Genomic DNA, 25,852 nt, shown 5'->3' on the forward strand with positions numbered 1-25,852 from the left:
AGCTTGAGGGGGAAAAAAAAAAAACCAAAACCAACCAACAAACACAAACATCAGACTCCTTTTTGTACACTGCAAACACAAACCTGTGCTAGGGAAACAGCAATTCTCATCCTTCTAAGGTTTGCACAGCTACAGTTATTTTCACTGTTTTTCTCTATCATATAGATTTTTTTTTTCTTTTTACAACATTAAAACATACTAGTCTTCCAATACAAGAATGAACACAACTCTTGTTTCCAAAGACAGGAGGTTTCCAAAGTCAGCACTCTGGTTGTCATTCTGGGTGCTATCTTTTGCATTTCATACTTACACAGTAAACAAACTTCTGCTGGACTTAAATGACCTGTTTTCAACCACTCCTATATGTAGGACTAAAGAGCATAATCTCTTATTAGCATGCAGACATGTCCAATGCTTTTAAGAGAAAGATCCCTCTCATAAATTGAATTACAGCAAAATGTTTACCCAAAACAAACACATGGTATAGTTCAGTTATCAATATCTTTGTAGTTACTTAAGAAAAAAATCCTTTACAACGTCAGTAATAAGCTCAATGCCTCACTGTGCAGTGACCTTATTTCTTTCTAGTCAATACAATCAACATAAAATTCTGTGTGCAAGAATAATGCAAGATGGGCAAGCATTTGAGCTGTGAAGTTGTATGTTGTGACAGCAATCCTACAGTTTGTTGGAAAAAAATTTGTACACAACCGTGTTTTCCTTCTTGTTACTCAAAAACTATTATGGCACTTTCTTACACACTCTATACGCATGGATATAGAACATAAGTAGAATGATCGCCTTGGCCAAAGCACAGAAAAAGCTACAGGAAAGAAAAAGAAATGCTGTGATCTGCAGAAAGTCTTTTCATAGCCCCAGTGCCAAACTTGGTTAGTAACTACTATCCACAGACTCTTCTGGAGGACTGTATTCTTCCCTTTCCCTCATAAGTTGCATTACAAAAGAAGTATTTCTTTGATGGTATCAGTGATAACAAAACGCCAGCCTGATGCTACATACTGGGTGAGAAGAATAGGCCAGCTTTTGTGGGGGCTGACACAATATTGCTGAATGCTTTTGGGTCACTTCAAAGAAGTGCCAGGTGGGGCTAACTTAATTGTATTCAGAAAACAAAACAAAACTTTATAATCAGTTTGTATCCTTTCCTCTAAAGTGTCTTCATTCACTGCTTGGCTTGGAACACCAGCAATGCAGGGCAGGACTGCATGAAGGCGGCATTTCTAAACCAAAACTTATTAGAAGTGATAACCAAGGGGTACAACTTTACACTGCACGGGGCTGTGCAAACTGTATTATAAAGGACCTCTTTAAGAGGTAAGAGACAAGTCTTGGCTCTCCCTTTCATGCTTCCTGGGCTGATGGCATCTAGACACCACCAAGGACTTTTAGCTCTCTTTGGTTTATACACACCACCATTTTTTTTAAATAATCTTCAATATTTCTGAGGGCAAATAAGCTTTTTGCAACAGACTGAAATGCCTTGGTGTCTTCTAGAATCTGAAAGCATGGTGAAGAGCAAAGAGCTAGATGGAAACAGCAGGCAGATAGAGAAACTAAGGGATCTCACCCTTTGCCCTCTAGAAACAAGTTCTATCATGCACAGCTCTTCCTAGTTCCCTGCTGCTCTGCGTGTTGTCTTCCTCCAAGAATGAAAACCTTACAACACATGAGCAGCAGACAACCACACGAGCAGCAGACAGATGGCTTGTCCAGATAGGTTCTCATCTCCACTCACAAGAATTCCCCCAACAGAGACTAAGGGTCATGTTCAACATTCATTCACATCAGTGAAACTCCACTGATTTTGGGTGAGTGGAGAAATTTGTTCATACAACAACTTTACACCCAAGATCAAGGCAACTATAGACAGACTGCCTGGGTATCTGATTAATGGTAGGCACCATCTGATCTTAATTAAGAGTCAATCTGTTAATTCCATGTATTGAGAGGCTTACCTCCTTCCCTTGGTTTGACATATGCACCATATGGTTCATTTTCCAACTGGGAAACCTGCTCTATAAACCGATAGCAGTTCTCCCAGGTGAAATATTGTGTTTACAATTCTATGACATAACACAGCTAAATTACTTACATGATCAAACACTGAATATGGAAAAAGCTTCCCATCTATTTTCAGGTATGCATAGCCTATTTTATCAATTTTGCATTATCTTTTTCAGCAGGCATTTGAATCTGTTAACCTGCTCACCAATGTTCATAAACTGAGACAGTATAAGAAGTTTCCCAATCCCCTTCCTTTCTAAATATTAAAACACAGGTAAACAAGCTCAGGATTGAATTAAGTCTTGAAATTCATTGTATTGCAAAGTTCTCATTGCTGATTAGATGAAAACAGAAGGTTTATGAAACATCTCCATCATTTTTCTTGCTGAATACAAAGCACTGTCTCATTTTAGGCATCCATATTTAGTCTCTACCAGCACAGGAGACATGTTGTTTCCTCTAAAGGACAGCCTGGAACTAATCTCTATCCACTGAGTTTACAGTACTGAAATTAAATGGCTAAAGTTAGATTGCTACCTGAGTCAACTCCTTCCCTCACTTACCAAATAAATTACATCTGTGTGAACACTCTGTATGTTTCTTTAATAACTGAACTTATTTAAAAGAACAAATGATTTTCAAAGGGATCAAAATTGCTGAAGTACCTGTCCAGTGATTTAAAATGTCAGTGCCACCCCAAACATGAATCCACCCTGGCTTTGTGGTCAGAGCTCCTCAGTGTTTGAAATTCAAAATGTTAACACAATTTCTGAACTTTAAAAAGTTTACAAAATGACAAAACTCTCTTACTGTCCCACTGTTAAAAAGTGTGTATTTGTGTATACGTACATATATGAAAGAATGAACTTTTTAACATATTCCAACATTGTGAATTCTACACATTTAAAGGAGAAATGGAAACATTGCTTCCAGAACAATGTACTTATCTGTCTGAATGATCACTGCTACCATGATTCCTGCACTAGAAATATCCATTCTGGCTAGGACAGAAATAAGTTCCACCTTCATCTCTATACCAATACTATTACTGAGATTGTTAATTAGTGAGTAACTTGCAATATGGATGTTTCTCTCCAGAAACTGCATGGAAACAATAAAACATTTAATTCAAGCTAATGAGCACTTGTCAGAGTACAATAATTTTGGCTACTTACAGAAGTATTACTACCCAACGTAAGTAAGAGCAGCAGGATCTCTCTCTAAAGCAGCCACCCCTACACATACAGTGAAATGTTAAACCTCGAGGTAAATTTGTCAAACAGCCTAGAAGGGGTTAGAACTGGCATTCCTGACTACCATATATATATATATATTTAGAATATTCAAGGACCTCCTATCTCAGGTGACAGAGACAAATTATTAGTACACCCGCCTCTCCCCTGTCTAGCATGGAGGCAGAGAGACTGCAGCCAGCATTTGCCAGATGAACTGTGTTATTTTGCATTACTGAGGGGTTTTGTGTTCAAATGATAAACTGTGCTTAGTGACATTTTCTGTCATGGTCTTTTGCACTAAACTGCGCTCTGAAGAAATCGGCCCAGCAGTAGCATTTGGAAGAGGGTAAGTTGCACAGAGAACGAAGACACAAATTACAGCTGAAAAGCTTTTATCTGTAAGTACCTGTCTATATCTGCAAAGCTGCAGAAAAGTTGACCAAGAGCAGCAAGAACTCTTTCACCAGCTGCCTCAAAAGAGAAGGCACCGGGATGTCTTATCTATAAACTACAGTGTTATGGGGGTGTGCAAATGAGGCAGTACTGAGAAAGGAGGAAAAAAATATTTTTAAAGTTCTGCCTTTTGTACAACCTTCCTGCACTACCCGTAGTTTCATCACGTGTTTTTCTAACCATCTTTCAGTGATATTCCTTAATTACACAGCACAGTAATGAAATACACTCAAAATCAGTCAGAAATCTGTAAAGCAAATAGACTGTGTACAGCACACGGGGAGAAGGGAATCGGCTCAGCTCACACTATTCAAACAAAAAACCATGCATTTCCAAGAGCTCTACCACTGCCAGGCTGCAGCACGGCAAGGTTTTCAAGTTAAATCATTGCATAATATGATGGTAATGAGTTTCTCAGCAATCATTATGTCTCTGTCAGATGGTAATAAAATGGAGTATTTGTCTCTGTTCTTGGTGCACTCGGAGAATATGCAGATATGCCAGTCCTCATTATATCTTGATAGAAACAAACCCCATTAGCACAGGTGCTATACGTTTTAATGAGGGAGACATGTAGAAACTAATCCAGGTCAATTATAATGAAATGGTTACACCTAGCTGAAACTGATAAAAATCTAATTACGACCATATCAATGGACTGTTTCATAGATGCATGGTGTTGATCTACTTATGGTAGGAGTGTATAATGGGCTTTCAACTAAATGACTCTAGGTAACTGATAGGTAAGGAATGATGTTTGTATGATAGGTGCTGTTTTTCAAGTGTATATCAATACGTAATGGAAAATTAATCCTTTGGGAAAAAATATTTTTAAACTGTTTGGTTTCTTACAGTCAAAAAGGAGAGGCTTCCAAGAAAAAGACAAATCTTATTCTGTTGGTAAGTTATAATGGAAACAGTTTGCAGCTTTATACATGTTATTGATCCTTAAAGGTAAGAGTCATAACTGAGATCATAATTACAATTTTCATTACTAGATCAGAGAAACCTAGAGATACCCAGACATCAATATATTCACTCTTTTCAACTGTACTACAAATAATTTAGCAAGTGGCCGTATTTGGCCCATTGTTTCAAACTACCCCGCCACGCCAAGCTTACCCAGTACTTGTCCATCCCAAGCCACATTTAGGACAGAGTGGAGCGTGGTTAGCTGTTAAATACAATGTAGGGAAAGCATGCTCACCCCAGGCAGGGAGGATACAGGACAACAAGTTTCTAAACTAGCATCAACCCATTCATGACACTCACCATGTGGTCAGGAAGCCCAAATTTAAACTTTCAAGAAGAGATTCAGCCTGCCCTTAGTAGACATCATTAGCATGAGGCTTGCCTGCCTCTATTTTCATAGCTCTGTCTTAGCAAGCCCTGCAATCTGCTGAAGCCATCATCTGCTTAAGACTACAAGGCTGGGAAGATAAATGTCTCCAGGCTAAGCAACGGTCTTCTTGATGTTAGCCTCCATGAGCAGTAATCAGAATATGTTTTGTCTTGAAAAGGCCATGTGGAGGGGTGAAATGGCTGCCTAATTTTTGCTTTTTTTTATGACTTACATCCTGAGAGGAAATACAAGCTCTGCTATGAGTCTGCTCCAAATGAACTCCAGATGAAACTTCCAACTGGCCCAAATTCCCACTGACTTCAGTGGATGCTTTGAACAGGCATAAAGAATGAGTCTGATAGATCTAAACTTGAAAACGTATTCACATATGTCTGCCCCATTTGTTCCTAACTCACTGAAAGCAATGGAATTGCTTCCATGTTATACATGTGTATAAGCATTTTTCCAGATCACAGTCATAAAGCACTGGATAAAAATAGTTGTAGAGCCTCATATCTTTGACAGTTGTCTGTACTAGATGATTCACAGAATTACTTTCCTCCAGTTATCCATTTATGTACTTCCTTTACCTGCTTTAATCCTTCTTCGCTTCGTTTTGCTTAAAGAGAAGTTGCTTTAAATTTTTATTTTCAGCTCTTTCACCTGCTATGCTTCAGTTACAATGTTAAAAAAAGTGTTTACTCTTCCTGTTTAACCTACAAACCTATGCCTGATACCAAATGGCACCAGATTTATTTCTGCCATTTGTATAGGATCTAAAATACCCCCTTTCCTTCTGCAGCATAACTAGCAGTTTACTAAGAGGGCCTTAAGGTTTCTCCAGGCATGCTATGTACTATTTCCCTAAGGGATAATGACAGGGAAAAGAATTGCAATCAAGTTTACATATTTCTTTGGAAATGGGTTATTTAAAATTCAAATTCACATTAAATAATAATAATTGTTGGAGTAATAAAAATTCTCTTTTGCATAAGGGAATTTGCTAAACAGGGAAAAGTCATTTTTCAAAGTGGCTACAAATAATAGTTTCAAGGAAGCATGTTTATTTTCTCATATACCAGGATTCTTGTTTTCTCACACTGAAATCTTACAGCTTGTTTTTTGAAAACCTGTCTTCATTTCAGAAGACCTGTCTTCTTTTCACTCAGCAGGTGTTCTCATAGCTTAGTGTGGGACCAACTTAAAGATACCCAAAGCAGCTACAGGCCAGTTGTGCAGCCAAACAGAGCGGTGGGCCACAAGTTTCATGTCCAGAAGAGGAAACAGCCTGGGCACACTGTGTTTGGCCCTTTCCATCATTACAAGTGCAAGTCTCACTTCAGCTGGCTATGCCAATCAGAAGCTTAATTCATTCAGCATTAGCACATCATCCTGTATGTGCTCTACTTCATGGTCAAGGAGACACAAAGTTATTGGCGAGGATGTGGAGGCTTTAGCTGCAATCATTTCACAGTCCCCTGACATATCGCCAGCAATTTGCACATTCTCAGCAGCCGAGTTGGTCTCAGTGCATCAAATGTGAAAACTGCAGAGAAGCTGAGCTACTGCAGTGGGGAATCTAACCTGAGCCTTTTCACGTGATGCAACAAGAGACCAAGAATAGTAGAGTAGAAAGATTGAGGGGAATAACCACAGAGGTGAAGTCCAACACTACTGAGTGATTCAATAGAAGAGCCAGCATTTAAATGGTTGCTCTGTTTGCAACCAAAGACAAAGCTCAGGTGTTCCCCAGACTGTGGGGATTTCTAATCCCACTCTCATAGAAATCAACTGTTTGACCAAGAACTTGTCATGTAACATCTCTGACCCAAATTCTTCTTGTTTTCAAGTGTTATACAGGGGCCATATTACAGGGGCAACAGGGCAACTAAATCTTAGTTGTGCTGAACACGAACATGTTGCCATTTGTGTGCCCATCAAACAACCATCATATGTCAACAGAAAATTATGAAAATCACAACATACATTAAAAAAATTCCTCTCTCCCCTCTGAAATATTAACCTTCATTTGCTCAGTAGTAATCACAGTAGTAACAATCCTATTTCTGTGTCTCTGTCTTTCAGCCTCCTAAAACTGCCAGAAAAAGACAAATGCATGCTTTTTGCATCTGTTGAACAGGTAGCCAAATTCCTGCCATAATATGAACATGAAAAAAATTATTGTATAAGACTTCATGTTGTCTACAGCAGAGAGAGCTATAGGTGAGACAAAAGTGAAGCCATGTTTGCTGCTTATATATGCTTTCATTTGCTGCTTAAGTATTCTCTCAAATTAACAAGAAATAATCTGGGGATGGTCTACTGCCTATTATATTGGTTTGCAATTTAAAATCAGATCTGGGGCTTTGCATGTTACTGACTGAGATTAGATCATGTCATTACATAATACCTGATAGCCTTTGTAGAGCCAGATCTGTAGTGGCAAGCTTAGCGCAACACTGATAAATAAATCATTTATAGATTTCAACAATCAGTAAATAGCCTTACAGATGTACTCAATGCCTTATTTTCTCCAGTCCAGTCAACCCATATACAAATTACAAGAAGCTCTTGTCTTTTTCACTATTATTATTTATTTTAAAAGAGCTTATTTAGAAGTTATCAAGAATCCATACACACTTATTCACCAGTGTAACTGCCTGGAAACTTTTCAGCCTTTCTGGTGTGACATTTCTCACCTTGAAAGGGACATTTGCATTGAGAGTTGAAAACAATTTTAAAACTCAAGGCTGAGAACACCTAGGATTGTTATTACTCATCTTTACCAAGCACTGACAGTTTTAAACCTCCTGAGTATTGAGATAGCTATGTAATTTCCTAAGGGAGTCAACTATTGTGCGACACCATTGTTTTCATGTGATAGCACTTTCAAATCATTAGTCCACAGAATTCTATACATATCTGTAAACAGGTATGATTTATAGCTTGTAGGATGGAAAATCAGACTTAAAATATTACATTTTAACAAAAAAAGTTGTACTGAAAAGCCCCTCTGGATTTCTGAGGAGAATGCATCATCCTTTTACTATTTACATTGGAATAGCACAGAGGAGGGATGAATAAAAACCCCATTGTCGTAGACAGTATGTAAATACAGAAATTACAAAAAAAAGTTCTTGCACAAAGAGCTTAAGCTCTACACTTAAAAATATCTATTTGAAACATCATAAGGGACTGATAATGCAAAAATCAAAGTATAATTAATTTTTATATGAAAAAGAAAATTGGATCCACAACCTTTTCTTTTTGTTTTTTCTTTAAAGAAAAATAAATGGAAATAACGTGCTCTACCGCATTTCAAAAAACAGGCTATTACAAACAACTTAGAATTTAAATAAGCTCTCTATAGCCACCGAGGCTGAATCCATGTGTGATCTGGGATAATGTTTTCCAAACTTTGGAAAAGGACAACAAGTTTGGGGTGCAAAACCAAGAAAGAAAGAAATCAGGCACAGACATTAGACAATAAAATTTGTTTTAAGGAGCCCAGCAGCCTTTCTAATAAAATAGGCTAAAACAAATCATGAATAAACATGAGACTTCAGAACTGAATCACTGTAATTAATAAGGGGTAACTAATAAACAAAAGTTCTCAAGGAGCCACACTGCAAACATAAAACAGAGATGCCAAGAGGTAATTCTGAAGGACAACTAAACTCAACACTCCCTAAATCCTGCCAATATTTACTCAGGAGATGTTCAAAGGCCTGCCCCATTTAGATCTCAATTAATTTAACTAGATTATTATAATCCATTCTGCTTAAGCCCTCCTTCACTTTTAAACCATCAGTTCCATCCCTAGAGTTTTCAAAGCTCCAATCCTGTATGGCACCCAGTGGAAGGCAGCTCCATCATAGGAACTGTAGTGTTACCATTGATAATTGATAGCAATTACTAAGAAGCTTAGAATGAAGCATCACAACTTTCCTCATCTCTTTCATTTTTATATATGTACCAAACAAATACCCCCATATAGTGTAGGAACATGACTAACTTAGTTAATGCTACTTTGTCTACTTAACACTGCACTCAGTATGTGCAGGGATACATCATTGTCTGGATTAATCTTCTCAAATTCTGTCTGTCTGTCTTTGCTAAATGCATCTCAGTCTGAAAATATTTTTTATCTACAGCAAAGTCATACTCTCAAAATAACTCACTATCTTTAATCACAGTGATCTGCTCCTCCATTATTGTAGCAGAATCACAATTATTTTAATTGGGTAGCCCAAAGGCAACACAGCCCCAAAGCATAATGTAGCCCAGTGGCATGCAGTAACAGCTTGAGGTTCCTTAAAATATCAGCTGCAAACCAGCTGCAAATATAAGCCAACAATAGCACCGTAAGAAAAAACAACTTTTCTATCTATTTGCCATTTTCAAAAGTAAAAATATATGGTTTGGTATTAAGTTGCCATGAAATGGAATGCTTGTAAAGTTGTGAACATCTTGACTGCACCCCACCAAAAAAGTTACAATTCACTTTGTTTGTGGTTTAACTAAAAAAAAAAAAAAAATTAGATTTTTACTATTTTTAAAGTTTGAAAATAAAATTTTCAAAATAAAAAGTCTTTTTGAATAAAAAAATAAAATCAAAATGCATTTCATTTGAAAATGTTTAAAGAAGAACAACCATTATATTGTTTTCTGAAAACAAAACAATTTCATAAAATTTGAATGAACTAATGAAATGCTTTGATGTTGGTGGCTCTGTATTTCTCACCAGTTTCTGCTGACATTTTGACCTGTTTTTACCTCCTGTGGTAGAACTTCATCCCCAAATATTTTAACGTTACCATAAAAACATGGAGTGGGTAAACTCTGACTTCATACAGGATATGGTGGTGTTGTGATACCACATCTGAAGCCTGACCAAAACAAGTACTGAAATGTACAGGATCATGACCTTAAAGTTATTAAGTGGATGTTCATAGACCACTTTAAAGAGCAGAGCTTCAGAAAAATACTACATTATCCCATATCAATAAAAAAACCCCTCTTCTGGACGAATACTTATAATACTCAAGAGATCAGTGATGAGAAATTGAGCCATGGCATATTCTGCTAATAATAGTGCCCTTATCCAAAGATTAGTTCATCTGAAAGACAGGAAGACAGTACATTTATAAGGCTTCATCTGTCAAACCTCCATCAGTCTTTTTTCCAGTTATCCTACATAAAGCAGAAGGAAAAATATTCCCCTCTGCTGCTGAAATCAAAGTGATTTGATTTCACATCAAACACATTTATTTACTGCATGGATTAAAGGATTAAATTGTATAGGAGTACTTTGTCCAACATTTTGTGCTTGTGCTAGAATTCAGCTGCCCTTAATCTCCATATCATTGACACAGCATATTGATAAAATAGTTTTCCCGTTATGGCTTGTTTGTTTCTGATGTATACAGAATTGAAGTAACAAAAATAAGGTTCCTAGGTCATTTGCTCCAATGAATTTAACTCCTCAGCCAGCTTTATTAACATGCCATGTATCTTTTGCCCAAGAATTGCTCCTTTCTTGCAGAGAAGATAATGGGAATGCATTCCTATTGAATGTGTATATTTGTAGGACACTTAAAGGTGGTCATATAAAAGGGAGGAGCAAGGCCTATGCCTGTTCCCAGCTGTGGTACAGTGAAGTGAAACAAAGTCATTAATGTCTTGACCAGCAATCTATGGCTAAATCAACTTTCTGTATGTTTCTTCTCTGCCCTTTTGTTCAGCGAGACCTATGGGTGTTGGTAGTGCATGGTGGAAGCCCTCACCCACTAACTACATTCACACACCACAGGGACGCTATGGCTGTGTTAATGCACCCACACATCTCAGAGCAGGGCCACATGGTGACACCAGCTTCAGTTCTGAAAGCATTATGGCCAAATTGCCCTGTTTCTTCGCCTTAGCTGATAAGCTCTACCCTTCATCAGGTTGAATTAGGTTGGGCGGATCATCCAGCTGACAATGTTACCTTGCTTCTGAGTCTGGAGGTGGCTCAGTGATTTCATACTGTGTTGTTTAGGGTAAAATAATGTGCTGCACTTTATAGATGCCAAGATGGTATGAATGGCAGTTATCTAGAAGCCCAGGAAAAAAGGAGCAAACAGTCAAAATCACTGCTGAAAGAGCAAAAAGCCACCGGGAAACAAACTGTGCCACAACAAAACCCAAAATGTCTCCTTACCTAGGCCAGTGGCTATAGACTAAGATATACCGCTTCTAACCTCCTGCAAAAGACTGACTTTTCTGCCGCACCTATTGACACATTAAAGCTCTGTGGTCTCACAGCTAAACATCTATTCTGCTTTCTGTATTTGGCTTCAAGGCAGGCTAAGTCTTAGAAATATACCTAAAAAGGAAAAAGATTAGACATATTCCTTCATAGGCAAGAAGAATGAAATTAATTTTGATTGTTCACTGACTACAAAATAAATTCTTCCTTCGGGTTGTTCAGGAATCCATTTCTGAATGGAGCTTGAGTGAAATGAATCTACACCTGGAGTCAGTAAACTAGGTTCAGAGTACTAATACTGATCATACCGATCAATGAGACTACTGTGACAATTTCCATGAGATCATGATACTTTCTAAGCTAAATGACCAGGTGTTTTCTGTGCAATGGGATCCAGGCACATCCCATGCAATGACCTATTATTCCTGCAACCCATCCTTTATTAAAAATAAAGGCAACTATAACCAAACACATTGTATTTTCTGTTAGTGAAGGTACCACTCTTTTGTTGGAAAAAGGTTGTGCATAGCCATGACAGGGTTTAGAACAGAGTTTCCAAATTTAAGAAGGCTGAGCTGAGCTGCCCTTGAGGAAGGCACAAAATTCCGGTATTGTTGAGGAACTTCCTTATGCCCCATCTCCCATAACAAGCCCTAGGATATATTCCACTTGTGGGAAATGCAAATAAGATTTTAATATTATTGACCCTCCATTATCACTAAACTCATTAGTCCTAATACACATCCATGTATCTGTGTTCACGACAAAATCTACAGCCTGGATGAACTGTCCATGAATGACAAGAATCAACTGTATGACTCTTGCTCTTCTTTCGTAAACAGGGACACTGTTCACAATGCTGACACCTAAAAAAAAAAAATCCATGACTGACCTTGGTGTTAGCAACTAGTTACAGAAGATGAAGCACTTTTCACCTCAAATCATTGTTTCAGGCTCTCTGCAAATTCAGGCAGACATCACTGCATCAGGTTATACGTATCATGCAGTGACAGCTGCCCTAAGAAAATACAGACAAAAATCCCCCCCCCTTTTTTCTCCTCTAATAAGAGAAGGTAGATCAACATATCTCCTTTTCCCAATAAGTTTCCAGTTCTCTGCAGCTTTTACTTCAAGAATTGTTGACTTAGTGTAAGCAAATATGGTAAGCTAATTTAGTGTTATTGCCTAATGATCATGAAAGAGGAAAATAAAGAAGCGTCCTGACCACTCTTATTAATCTTTTAATATTTTACAGGGCACATGTTGGTGTGTTGCTGCTGTTGTTTAAGATTATGATGCCTTTAAGATTTATTTTGTATCTTCAGGCTTCTGCTCTTTTGTGATTAAATGCATAAAAGCAAGTGGAATAGTAATTATGTAATTTATGTTCATACACTTCCTCCCACTGGCATGCTGCTTCTTGACTGAAATTGTATTTGATTCATGAACAGCTACCTATTAAAGATGGCGGGGACAGATACTGCAAATCCCTAAGAGCAATCATGAAATAATATTTCAGCTACACCACTGATGTCAGGTCCATTTGCACATTTTTATCACTGATTCATGTTCTGTAATCTGCTGCTTCAACTGACAGCATTTATCCCTGCTACTTTTGAATAATATTAAAAGCATGTAGAGAGGTGAATCATACAACTCTAAGTGTGCAGTTCTTACCATTGATTCAGGCAAAATAGGAATATAATTGTTAACCAAATCTACAAATACAGAGAGAAAAATTTTGCAACTAAGGCAATTAACTTGTGTGTTTGTGTTGTCTTCCACTCTAGGAAAAGTGTAATACCTCAAAAGTGCTAAACTAACACATATAAATTAAATGGGAAGAATTCTGCTAAAGGTAAAAGGGGCAACATTTCTTTTCTACGTCTGCATCTAGCTCCTGAGTGATGAAACTAACCATAGCTGAATAGCAACATATTATTTACATAGCAAGGACACTTAAAGACATGGTCCTGCGTTGGGCCTCTCATTGTGCCAAGCACTGTTCAAGCTTTTCCCTTTATGGAAAAGGCAAAAGAGTGACAGGGAAATCAAAAGCAGGCATGAGTGAAGTAACTTGACCAACATGACAAAGCAAGTCAATGGCAGAATAAGACAGAAAACAGATCTTGAAATTTTCCAGCCTGTGCCCTAGCTAGTGGACATCAGATTTTCTCCTGAGTCCTCAGATGCAGGCATTGTAAACAGTTACAATTCATTCAGCTGCATTCCTCTAAGAATGACCTGCAGTCGATGGATAATACCAATTCTTCATCTACACTTACTGCATAAATAAAAGGGAGGTTTTTAAGGCTGCTATCCCAGAAAGCTACTTTATGGAATTCATGGTGATTCTTTGACTAAATGACATTTAAAAAGTAAGATAAACACTCAGAAGTTGAAGGTAATATTTCTCATTGCAAAGGAAATATATCAGTGCTTTGTCTAATTGGAATCTGGAATGAAGGGTTATGGCATCAAGTTGTGTGTAAGTTGCTCTTAACAAAATCCCTAAAGTCTACAGTTCTCTTCTTTTACAAAGACAGGACTGAAAATTGGTTAAAATCCTCTTCTCAAGCATTGCTTATCATGCTGCAGCAAATACCAAGAACTACACAAACACAGCCTAACCAAGTACCCAGTCTTATTCAGCAACAGCCTAAAAAGTTACAAAATGTTTTCTAGAATAAAACCTTCAGTTAAGAAGTGGGGGTTTAGACAGTAAATTGAGTTAAATTGACATTAAATGAGCCCCACTAAAGAACAACTATTGCATCAATCTATGAACGTATTTCATAAAGAAGGCACATCCAGGTTTAAAAACACAGTCACCAAAGCTGAGATCTCGTTCTGGGTGGATTTGCAAAAGAGCGCAACAAATGAAGCTGAGAGCCCTTGTATGTAGCTATTACTACAGCAAAGCACCATTTTAAGGACTTCATTCAGGTCACAGAAAAGAACTGATGAATCACATAGTACACATAACTCCTAAAAAATGTCGGAATGAAAGCTAAACTGGACTTACCAGATAACTTTCCCTGCATGACTAATAGCCTGCTCTGAGAGCTGAACACAGGACTCATATCTGTACTGAACCATCCTACAGCTCTACAGCATCACATCTGTCACAAAAAGAATGAAACAAGCATTTTTGTGTTTTCAATAGTTACCTTGTTCACAACATAACAGCTTAGCGAAACACCCAAAGCAGAGACAAGCAAGTCATCATTTCACCCCAAACTAATGCTTATTTTCTTGCAAAGCTGTGAAAGACTCAGGAAGATTGTCTGTCTTTTTTCCAAAATCACCAGATCAAAACCAGGTAGCAGATGGTCAGAGGAAGGGTCCCCACTATTTCAGTCCCCTAGTGTCTCTGTTTAATAAGTCTTTGGTTTTAGATCCATTTCCAGAATACAAAAGATCACAACGCACAGGCAGGCCTATTAAGATGTTTCGCTGAAAGAAATGAACTGTCAGAGCTGTGGAAGACTGAACTAGTCTGCACAATAATTCTTGTGCTATACTGTCTTTAATTCACAGGTTAAGGATTAAATTATTGCCCCACTGCAGTCAATTAAGGACCTCTCATGAGCAGTACACAACGTCCCGAAAGTTTTCCATTTAGTATCTATAGCTACACTCAACAATTAAGACTATATCTTTGCAGTAGGGTTGGTTTAAGTTACCTATTGTCAGATTGGCTCCTAAAACTAATCTAGTTCATCTGAATGCCACATAATTCTGAAGCAGGACTGTGGGATTCTGCGTGCGAGTGAAGCTCTATGCCAACTGACACCCTGGAATTAGATAGCTTGAACTGAAAGTGCCACCACAAGAGGAACGTGTGGTTCCTTAAAGGAGAATCTTGATTCTGGGCAACATTCAAATTCAAGTTGAGAGCACGCTGAAGATGAGCTGTTTGCATAGAGAAACAGGTAAATCCTTCCCTAAGGTATTTCTCCATGCATTCTTGCCTACAGAGAAAACCACTGCAGTTACAAACCATACCCAGCAACATGCAGTAACTGCTTTCTAGAAAGTCAGAATCCCATACACCCACCCAACATTTCCACCAAAAGTTTATATGAAATACTAAAAAAGATACTATTTTCTCTTCAGAACTTTCCAAAGGCTAAAGCAAGAGCAATGCATCTCACACGGGATGCATCTAGCTACACATCTGGAAACGAGATACAGCCTGCAAGGCAAATTCATCTGACCCCACTTACTTTTTTTTATTGTGATCTTGCCATCTCCTATGTATCTGTGCATGTCCATACATTTAGTCTCTGCTAGTTGTTGTCAAGCATGTGTAGCAAAAGGGAGAAGAGGGTAAAGGGCCTACAGGAGATCACAGAATTTTGGACACTGTCCCATGAAAGTGTCTCAAAACTCATCTAATCCCCCCAAAATTGAGCTTGGACCACTCAGATTGCAGTACCTTAACAAGAAAGATAAGAATATTATTTTAAGTAAGAGCAGCATTTTTCACCCACAGACTACAAAGCAAATATGTTTTACAACACCCCCTTCCAAGTATCAAACCTTTTTTTCCCCCCACTTACTTCATACTGGAAAGTCTGCATCACTCGCAGAGTTAGACAAGGACTCCTGAAGTCCTGACTCCCAGTCCTCTAGAGAATCTCACAAAGACAGAGATAGTCCCTTCCATGCTTAAGCTAAAAAATTGAAGGATAGATTTTATTGCATGAGATGTTAAAAAATAGCCTTTACAATAATGCATGCGTTCAATTTATAGAATTTTAATATGGCATCTTTCTCTACTTGATAATTACTATTTTTTTATTACAGAAGGGAATGGGGACAGCTATTACACAATGAAACAACATTTCAGTGACACCACCAGACCTCAATTAAAAGTTCTGTGCCACTTGTATTGCTTCAAGGGATGGTTAAGCAATACTGACCCACGGTAAAGTGGTTTATGAATTGCTACTGATAAGAACTCTTGCTGAATAAGCAGAATAGATTCTTTAATGCCAGCTTCTTAGAAAGAGTAGCAAGGAGTGAAGAGACACAATAGTTAATGTGTTAGTATCAAAAGCAACAAAGAGCCTGCAAAGGTCTCTGTCCTTTCCCAGATAACAGACTGAGAAAGCTTCTTTAATATAACTGGTACTGTAACAGTTCATGGAGGCTGGACTGAGGGTAAGCAGCGGTTGATTGATCACAGTACAATTCTGACAGCATTTTGGAGCCTGGATAAATATCCTTTCCTAAAAAAAATAAAATTGGGCTGCAAGCAACAAGTGAGGCCTGGTATTAGGGCATAGGACACATGAATTTTAAAAGCCAAAGCTAGTATCACTTCTAACAAATGTCTATACCATCTTCAGGAGCATGAGAATCAGGTGGATTGGAAAAGGGCTTTTATCGGCAGTTAATTATGACAGCTAATTTCTGGGACAGTTAGTTTTCTTCAGAGAAATCCAACCAGCACCGATTAAATGGCAAGATTCGTATTCATACCAAGTGCTAAAGAGGTTCGCATTGTTGAACACAACAAGAAATAAACAGCTTCTGCCCTTGTAAATCCAAAAGACTACACTGCTGAAATACGGGACAGGGGAGAAAGCACCCACACTAGTTACTGCTTCTCCCTTGGAAACACAGACATAGCAGAACGTTACGAACCACCTGAAACTTTGCCATGACTGCAGGGTTCGCACCTCATTTCTTACAAGAAGCACGATATGATCTTGCAGGACTAGACAAGGTCAGGACAAGTTTTATAGCTCACTCAAGAAAGATTTTCCAAGAGCATATTAACCACATGTAGTGCTCCAGTGAAGTCAGAGGGAAAAGCATCACCTAATGAAAAAAAAAAAAAAACAACAAAACAAAAAAACCCTGCTTTTTGTCGCACCAAAATCTCCCTTAACGCGCTTCCATGACAATGTCTTCAAAGTCCTGGCTGTGCAAGATCCAGCCATCAGAGTAAGTTACCACAGCTAAAAACATTTGCCAGGCTGCTTACTGTCATCAGCAGAGGACACTTCACTCAATTTAATTTATTGCCAATTAACACAAAACTTTAATTAGTCTCAGTTTTTGAGGGAAAAAAAAGAAACAAACAATGAAACAAACCCGTAGGGAAGCACCTTTCTGTGCATTTCACCAGGCTCAGCTTCAGTCTGCCAGCCCTCCTCCCCGCTTCCCAGCCCCAAGTTCCCTCATCTTTGCAGTGGATGCCACTCAGTCACTCCCAACCCCTTGGGCAAGGGCACGGGCAGCACGTAATGGTGCCTTTCAGCCGTTCCTTGCTTCTTTCTCTTCTCATCCAGAGGTCTTTGCTTCTTACTCTCCTCTGCTCTGCACGGATCACCCGTAGCTGGGGCCCCTCACAGCTGCGGCTTTCTCTCAAGCACACTGGAGCCGCGGCACCACGTGCTCCCTGAGTGGCTGAAGTTGCCGCCAGTTTCCCAAACCGGCTGGAACCGGCTGTGACCGGCACAGGGCAGTTTGCAGCCTCCTCCCCACAGGCCGCTGCTCCAGCCCCTGCTACCCAGACCCCGGCGTTTACGCCCAGTACACTCATATGTGGTGTTTTCTGTGGGGTAACTGAAAGAAATAAAAGATTTCTTAGAGTAAAGCATTAGATTATAACAGGGGAGGGAGAAGTTTGAAAGCGGAGGGGGGACGCAGCATGGCTGACACAGAAATAGCATTTCCTCTGCTCTTTTCTTGAAACTCTCAGGGAAAGGCAATGCTAATTTAGACCCAATGAAAAGGCATGAAATTCTAAGTTAACAATTCCACAGACTTTTTTCTTTTTCCTGCATTTCAGCACCTTGAGTCCTCCTTTAAAAGAAATTGCATGTAGCACTCACTACCATTTGACTAACACCCTAGAGTGAGCCTAGAGTGCCTGCACACGTGGACGCCAAGGACCTTGACACATCCAGTGAACGATAAATCACATGCGAGAAACCAGTTGTTTCACATGTGCTCTCTTGAACCTTTTAAATGTGAAATGCACCCACACTGAGCTGATTAAAAGCTCCTGTGAGTGTGAATTCTTCTCCCTGAATAGGTTTCTACACCACAAAAGAACGTTTCATACATCATATTTGAAACAGATCAGAGCCTTAAAAGCAACTTTATTCTACTGCCATTACGAAACAGAGCTTTCATTGTCTGCTGCTGAAATGCTTTGAGTCATCTTCTTCCAGTAATAACTAATCTCTCACTCGCTCTCTTTGTATCTGACAAATCATGGACAGCCCAATTACAGGAGAGGAAAGCGGCATACCAGTTTCAGAGGGTGGACTCAAACATCCAACTAATGTTAAATGATTTTGTTTTGGAGTATAATTCACTTAAGCAAATGAATTCTGATAATCTACTTTGGGAGCAGACTGCAATAATAAATGGTTAAAATGAAGCATCATCGTCTAATAAAGATGGAGCCAAACATGATTACAAAAATCAGGAGACTGAAAAAATACAGTGTAATTTGAGAAACCTGACAACTATTCTCCATGTAAAATCCACAGCTCACATCTTTGTCTACAGTTTTTCACACCAGATCTGCTTCTTAGTTACTAATATTTCTGTCACTTGAGCGACCTACCATAAAGCCCACTTCACACCAACACAGGTACGTGCATGGAAGTCTACCAACATGTGTATCTCTATGCATTTCATACAGACTTAAAATATGGCTGGCACAACTTTGGTGTCGAGGACTTGTCACTAGTTACCCTCATAAAGATCCAGCCAAATCTGTCCAGGACACTACAGGCAAAAAAAACCCCAAAACCCCAGGAATTTTAAGAATAGCATAATGCTCATGCACGGAATTTCAGAGAAAATTTTAAATTTGATGTCTCTTAATTTTCAAGCGTTTGATTTTACAGAGTAATAACATGGACTTTTTTTGTGTAATATCTAATCTGAGGGAAGAAACCTTAAAGGGAGTACTTAGAGTGAATTGACAATTAATCTATTTCACTTTCAAGTATCTGCTTAGCAAGATGCATATTGAGCATGTATCTGAACTAATGAGACAGAGTGAACCCTTATCTACAATCACAAAAAATTAAATGCAGCTAACATTCATGCCATGTGTTCTTGAAGATAATCAGGAACTTCATATACTGTACTATGTCAAGCCACTTACCTGCTAATGGACAGTTGCTGATCATACAAGATATGTCAGAAGATTTCCTCCAGACTCTGAAGAATGCTCATGTATAACTAAAAGCTTTCAGGATTTACCTCCTTGGAGCCAGTGGTAAAACTCTGGGTTAAGACTGTGTAACCCTGCTCACAAAATAAGGTAAATCCATAGCATATATTCATGAAAGAAGAGAGCCAAGTATTAACATTTGCACATTAACACCGTCAGGGACCTCATTAAAATAACTCTGTTTTCCCTATTAGCTCTGCTCCCTCACACCCCAAGTTTTCCTTTAGGAATATATTTGAATAAACAAAAGAAATGTCACAAATCTAAAAACAACAAAGTTTGTCTCTTTTAATTTGCATTCTCATTTTTCCATTATGATTTCTATCATGAACAGAAAAGTGGCTGAATTATCTGATGATTTCCTTTCAGCGAATGCTGTTATCTCTCAGTCAGACATATCTAAGACATGCAAATGATTAAGGAAAAGATACTGCAACTCCTCTGATGCAGCATGTGCCGTATTTCACAGCTGCAAATGTTATAATCTTCAATAAAAGGAAGCCAATAATTCCCTTCAAGTCATGAAAGCACTAAGCTTAGTTGTGAATGACTGCATATAGAGTATGTTGTGACACACGCAGGAAGTGTTAACGTTTTATAAGAAAGTTCAGATTCTTCTTGCCAACGTGATTTTGATAAGGAAGCAAGTCTTTGCCAGAAAAAAAGGTATGTTTATTTTCCAAATCCTTATATAGTCCTTACCACTCATGTATTTGTGCTTCCACTTGTATATACTAGCATACAGCATGACTCAATCCATCATCTTCTCTTCGATGTATAAGGAGCACACAAACCAAGTATGGGAATAAAGGGGACATGCTTTATTCATCATACAAGGAAACAGAACCATAATCTATAACAAAAAGTATCTGGTGAGAAATAATAAACTCTACCTCCCAGCCAAATCCCACAGCAAATCCTTTGATCCACATAAGAACTATGTTAAGCAGAAAAGCTTGATCCCCTTAAGCTAAATGCCTGCATCTCAAGTCCACAAGTCCACAAACTGACCAGACTTACCTGTCATCACATGGATATGGCTCGGGGTCAAGCAGTTAGCTACTATTCTGTTTTAAACTTTTGAGGGGTGAATGCTTACCATCTTTCTGCTTGACCTTATCTGCTACTGGCTCTTCTGGACCCAGGAAAGTAGTAGGTAGACACCTAGGAAAGTCATGACCTCCTTGATGACAGTCCCTTTGTTCTTGCTAAGGTCCTCAAACCAACTAATGGGAAAGGCAGTAGTGATTCAGCTGGGAAAAGCTCTGGTCCATCTCACCTAGGAAAGAATTGAAAAGAAACTTACACGGGAAATCCTCTAAGCGATGTAATTTCAGAGAAACATATAATGCATTACTGCAGTTGCAGTTTAAGCTAGTGAACAAGTATTTCCAAGTCAATTTTTATTCCAAAACTTCTAGGATTAGATTATTACAACTCCTACACAGAATAAGCTAAATTTATCACTGTTCCTTAATACTGTGTTGTCTTTCACAATGAAAATGGAACATCCATTTATTTTCCAGGCTTCTTCTCTAAAATATGCCATTTTTCCATAAATTCATTATTGCAATTTACTTTTCATTTACAAGTCAATAATATTTTAATTTCCAAATTCAAAATTGCATTTTATTTTTCCTGTTATATTATAGTTATATCCCAAGAGGAAAAAAATGCATTTAAGTTGGAGTGCATTTCTAATACTAGAAGCACTTGTTACTAGTAAAAAAGTAAAGAACAAGGTCAAACTCATAAATTAACCTAGCAAAATTATATATTATCCTATATACTATAAGCAGCACATACTGTAACATGTAGCATAACTAACATGTAGCAAAATATTCTGTACTAACCACCAAAGGTTTCATGCCCAGTACAACAGTGGAATATCCCACCTGAAAGGTAATGAAGACTGAGCAAATAACTGATACCCAAGGTCTGTCTGACATGACAAAGTGATGCCTCTCAGCCAAACATACAGTAAAACCCAATATAATGCTTAGCCTTCAAATGGGTTTAAAAATTTTGAGTTCATATTACAGTCATGGCTGCAACCTCTGTCTGTGTGTGTATTTATACATACACTTGTATTTACATACATATATACAGCACTTTCTGTCCATCAGCCTCACTTCTCCCTGCATCAAGTTCAGTGCTGCTTATAGTGTTAGCAGAACTTGTACAAGATGAACAGCAGAGAGGGACATGTACCCCTACATAATGCTGACACTCAAAGTTCATATCAATTGACTGGTTCTGCTAGCGGCTACAAAGATCAAAGGAACAGGTCTTTTTGCAACTCTAAGAGACCTATGGAAAGCACATGTTGCTTTGTTTTTAAATAACGACTTGACCACAGTCATACCTACCGCAAGCCTTGATCTGCAGGTAACCAATGAGTTAGATGTTGTTCATCTGTTAACCTGCAGGTGAGCTCACCGACCCATGAAAAGTCATCAGATTGGCTTTTAGATATTCCCCTTGTCTCACAGACAGTACACTAATGAACAGTGGTGATTAACTTCAGTTATGCCTCTCATGTTACCCTGAAATCTCTAAAGAACCCGTTGACTGCTTATTAAAAAAACAAAAACAAACAAAAAAAACCCCCACACATTAAAAAAAAAAAGCCCACACACAACAGGCAGACCCATCCTTTGCTATGGCAATCAAGATCATCTTTGTTTTTGTGGGAATAGCAGAAATCCCCCAATAGAATTCATCTGCACATTTAATCTTGACCTCTGAACAATTACTTAAAAGCTGAATTTCTTGTAGACATGAAATAGACCATTCTGCTTGAAGAAAGACTTTCAGAAAATGGATGGTTAATATTAATTGACTGGCTAGGAAGTCTACACTGAATGAAGAAATTCTTGTCATATACATACTTCCTATTTGCAGCTCTTCTGTAAACAAATTCAACACTATACATGAGAACATCACATCCACGTCTCATTAATACAGTCATCGCCCTTTAACATTTATTAAAGATTACACCTGCTTTGGGGTCTTCTCTATTTAGCCCATAGTATTATATGAAAAACAATCTAAATAAAATGAATACCATAGAGAGTTTTACAAAATATTTATTTTGAAAAAGATCACTCTGTGCAAATTTAACATTCTCAACACCGAAGTTTTATAAAAATGCTAAGACAACAGAAAGACAAGTGAAACATTAAACTGATCTTTTCTTAAATTACAAAGAAACAGATTCATTCTAAAGAAGCTATTGTAATTCTAAACATTAAAAAAAAGAGAACTTTTTAAGATTTTACTTTTTTTATCTATTACAGCCAAATCCATGTATCAAAGGATGACTTTTTCCATCCTTTTTACAAACTTACCCCCCCAAACACTGTCCACAACTAAACCAAATACCCAAATGGTTTACACTTTTACTGTACATAGCTTGTGCTCCAAGAAAAGCTAGCACAATTTGATCATCATTTTCTCAGTGCCTAACAAAAAGTCACCTCTATACATTTGGTACAAAATTCTCTGTACAAACCAACTTCGCTCATGTAAATTTGAAGCAAACTTAAAGGAAGAGTATTTATTTGTGCCTTCAATTTGGTATAATGAAGGGACAGTGATTAAGCAAAATTTCACAAAGTAAAATTCAGTAACTGGGAATACTGTCTTTTTTTTTTTTTTTTAATAATTACTATTGTATAAAAAAATTATATACTGCAGGCTATTAGGAATGGCAGACCCTAAATCTAACAGTGCTAGTTTTATAGTCCTCATCATAAAATAAGATTTTTCTGTACATTATTTAGGTTTCCTCTCTTCACTTTAAGCTATTTGTGAAAGCTGTTGTTGCATATTAAACAACCTTTTTTAAACAGGAGGAAACGTCCCCTTATGAAATTAAAAACAGTAAAATTGTCATATTACTGTAAACACGATTAAAATGAAGACTGACAAAATGCAGTGTGACAGTTAAGCCATGGTCTGGAAAGCTTTTTTCACATTTTCTTAACACAATATATGGCTCACACCACAAACAGCAGCAAAAAAAAAAAAAAAAAAAAAAAAAAAGCTATTGAAAAATTTCAAGTTACAGCCAGGGGTGCCAGGCAGGATCCATACGACAGAGATTATCCAAGCTATTTGCAGCTGCTACCAGAGTGTTGACTTTGCTTTCTCCTCCTTCAAACTGAGCAAGATTATGAAGTCGAGTCATGATAGCAGTAACAGCTTTTTGAACTAGTGAAACCAGCTGCTGGCTGTCCATATTTTCAGGTTGCCCAGCTGCTGAGAGTGGAGAGGAAGTATCCTCTTGTGTTTTTTTGTGCCATGCAATTATTTCATCCCGTAGCACAGTTTTTAGGATGCCATCAACCTATATGAAGGAGAAAAATAAGACTATTATATTTAATCCAAAGAACCATCAGGGATTATAGATTTGTAACTAGATTTTAGTCAACAGCATTTTGACACTCTTGTTCCCACTTTGCAATCTCAGTCTTTTCAAGATGAGTATGGCTTCCAACTGTCTTTACTTTCCTCTCAAGGTTTTTCTTTTCATAAAAAGCTTTCATTATGAAAACACAACACAATGACTCCTACAGAAATGAAAAAAAATCCCATAAACTATAACATATATTAAGATCTTCATACACACATATAGTCATGTATATTCTATTTTTAAATGACTCCACTAAATTTATGACTTTTCCCACACACATGCACACATACACAGAAGTCCTATGCAAAGATAAAGAGTGCTTTGCAAAGCTGGGTGTCTTTCTGCACAATGATTACGCTCTCAGAGAATACTGTTTTCTGCCAAACAGGGAAAGAACATACATACATATGTATATAATACATATTTGTACATACATACGTATATATAGGCCAGTTCTATCCTTGGATGAAAAAGAAATGCCTGCAACAAATATTTTCCTGTTTTTTCTCATCACCGAGTTGAGTTACTGACATTTATCTGTCAACTCCAACAGTCTTGAGCTTCTAAAACAAACTTTTAGGTATCCAGTCTAAGTCAAACTCACTGTTTGCACATAAATAATAAAACATTTTATAACACATAGGCCAACATATACAAACACATATTAAATATATTTTATGGACATTTGTAAAAAAGATAAATGCAGAAAATGTTAAAAGTATTCCTCTTAAATCCAAAAGATAAACAACCTAAAGCAATAATCACCACATGCCTGAACTGAGCTGGGCACCCTTCACTCTAAAAAGAATAAATGGGCACCTGCAATCCGATCTTCAAGGAACCATAGAATCACAGAATATCTCAAGTTGGAAGGGACCCATAAGGATCTTCAAGTCCAATTCCCTGCTCCTAGCAGGACTACCTAAAACTAAGCCATATGACTAAAAGCATCATCCAGATGCTCCCTGAACTCTTGACAGGCTTGGTGCCATGACCATTTCCCCAGGGAGCCTGTTCCAGTGACTGACCACCTTCTCAGTGAATAATTTTTTTCCTAATGTCCAGTCTGATCTTCCCCTGACACAGCTTCATTCCCCTTCCTTGTGTCCTATTGCTGGTCACCAGAGAGAGGAGATCAGTGCCTCCCCCTCCACTGCCCTCCTTGAGGAAGTTGTAGACAGCGATACGGGCACCCCTCAGCCTTCTCTTCTCCAAGCTGAACAAACCAAGTGACCTCAGCCGCTCCTCATAAGTCTTGCCCTAGGGAACTTTCACCATCTTGGTCACCCTCCTCTGGAGACACTCTAATAGTTTGATGTCCTTCTTACACTGAGGTGCCCAAAACCGCACACAGTACTCGAGGTGCGGCCACACCAAATTGATGTGGCAAGTCTAACTGGGCATACATCATTCAGATGTTGAAATTACAGGCTATGTCTGCAAATTCGTTTGCATGTATAGGCATGGCTTTGCAAAGTAAGATGAAGAATTATCAAAAATATTCTAACACAGCTTTCTGTACTATAAAGAAAAAAATCACTTTAGGATATTTTCCATCTTTTAAAATGTAACTAGCTCACACCATAGCTATAGCACATTATATGCAATGTCTTTCTGGTGTAAATTGCTTGCTTAAGTGCAAGATGCCTCATTTTTGGAAAGCATTAGAATTTAAAAGGAAGTTAGACAATGTCTTTAGTAAACTACACCCTGCTAAGAGCTAGAATCCATCAAAGTAACAGTGTATCTTCATTATTCTACTCCACTAACAAAGGGCCAAGACACATTTCTATTCACAGATTATTCTGAAGATTCTGAATGATGTTGCATTTGTCATTTTACTATTTACCACTGCCAGAATTTGTAAGGATTGATGAGGCTAGAGCACTGAAACAATCAGCCTGAATTAACATGTGTG

General features: G+C 38.0%; 1 protein-coding gene across 7 annotated transcripts in view; it reads right to left on the minus strand.

Annotated features, from left to right (window-relative positions):
* Window positions 1-22,588: 22,588 nt before the first annotated feature.
* The window catches only part of TRRAP (transformation/transcription domain associated protein), a 103,056-nt gene continuing 99,792 nt past the window's right edge, over window positions 22,589-25,852 (minus strand). For all 7 annotated transcript variants that reach the window (XM_052772470.1, XM_052772471.1, XM_052772469.1 and 4 more), the window contains one exon: window positions 22,589-23,868. In XM_052772470.1, coding sequence (XP_052628430.1) covers window positions 23,584-23,868 — 285 coding nt within the window. In that variant the 3' untranslated portion in view covers window positions 22,589-23,583. The remainder of the gene's footprint in view (window positions 23,869-25,852) is intronic.

This window comes from Harpia harpyja, chromosome 21, assembly GCF_026419915.1.
Source record: "Harpia harpyja isolate bHarHar1 chromosome 21, bHarHar1 primary haplotype, whole genome shotgun sequence".
Classification (NCBI taxonomy): Eukaryota; Metazoa; Chordata; class Aves; order Accipitriformes; family Accipitridae; genus Harpia; species Harpia harpyja.